At 35.6% G+C, this 1,039-nt stretch overlaps 1 protein-coding gene across 1 annotated transcript in view; it reads left to right on the top strand.

The window, feature by feature from the left end:
* Positions 1–619: 619 nt before the first annotated feature.
* LOC102676338 overlaps positions 620–1,039 on the top strand; it is a 1,240-nt gene continuing 820 nt past the window's right edge. The window contains exon 1 of the mRNA XM_006620016.2: positions 620–931. Within this exon, the coding sequence (XP_006620079.1) occupies positions 845–931 (87 nt within the window). The 5' untranslated portion in view covers positions 620–844. The remainder of the gene's footprint in view (positions 932–1,039) is intronic.

Consider the following 1,039-nt stretch of genomic DNA (forward strand, 5'->3'; position numbering starts at 1 on the left):
AATCGAATACATGGGAATCGATTTAACGAAAGTTGACCGAATCCTAGAACCGGAAGGAAAAACAGCTTATCGGCAATTCTTGATCGTGGTTAATTAACGGCCGCTTTCAAATTCAATTTCGGTTATCTTTATTTCCGTAAAAATTAGTAATAGGAATTATACAAGCAGCGCCGCATCGCATAAAATCGTCGAACTAATGATTTATCCGGGAGAACTTGTTGCGTATTTCGTAAGATGGCGTGTCGTGGCACTTATTAAACAACGATATAAGAAAACGAAGACTCCATTTTCTTTCGATTGAACTTTTTTTTTTTCTTTTTTTTTTTTAATCATAAATACTCGGATCGGATCGAGATACAATCGAAAGAAAACTTTTATTCCACTTTTTCCCTTCGATTGTATTTCACGTTCTTCCCTCTTCTTTTTTGATTTATCTTTAACTATATTTGTATAACTTGCTTTCCTTTCGTTTCCCCTTTTTCCTTTTTCTTGTGATCGTATCAAAAGGATTTCTGTAATAAATAATTCCGTGATAAATAAATATCGACGATAAATATTGAATTCTAAAATAAAAAAAGAAATATATATATATATAAAATTATTGTTGCATACACATTCTAGAACTCCATTCTTTCGTACCAACCGTTTCGTACGTACCTTTTAAAATACGAGTTTCATTTTCTCTCTCCCTTTTGTTTCGCAAGATGTGACATCTTCACTTTATTCGACGACAGTTTATACGAAAGGATCACAATTTCCTCCTCGTTACAATAGGAAATTCCCAGTTAATTCCCACGGTTGTAAATCGTTCCTCTCCCTGCGGAAAGATAAGAAAGATAAGAAAATGTATCGGCCAGATTACATCATTCCTTGGGTGGAAATGCGGGCGAGAGACGAGAACATTCGAAAAGCATTCAAGTGTTATCCCGTGGTAAGAGAACTTTCCAAACGAATACGGGGAGAGTTTAATAATTAACGCGAAGAGAGACAGAGAGAGAGAGAGAGAGAGAGAGAGAGAGAGAGAGAGAGAGAGAGAGAG

This window comes from Apis dorsata, unplaced genomic scaffold (genome assembly GCF_000469605.1).
Source record: "Apis dorsata unplaced genomic scaffold, Apis dorsata 1.3 scaffold_469, whole genome shotgun sequence".
NCBI lineage: Eukaryota > Metazoa > Arthropoda > Insecta > Hymenoptera > Apidae > Apis > Apis dorsata.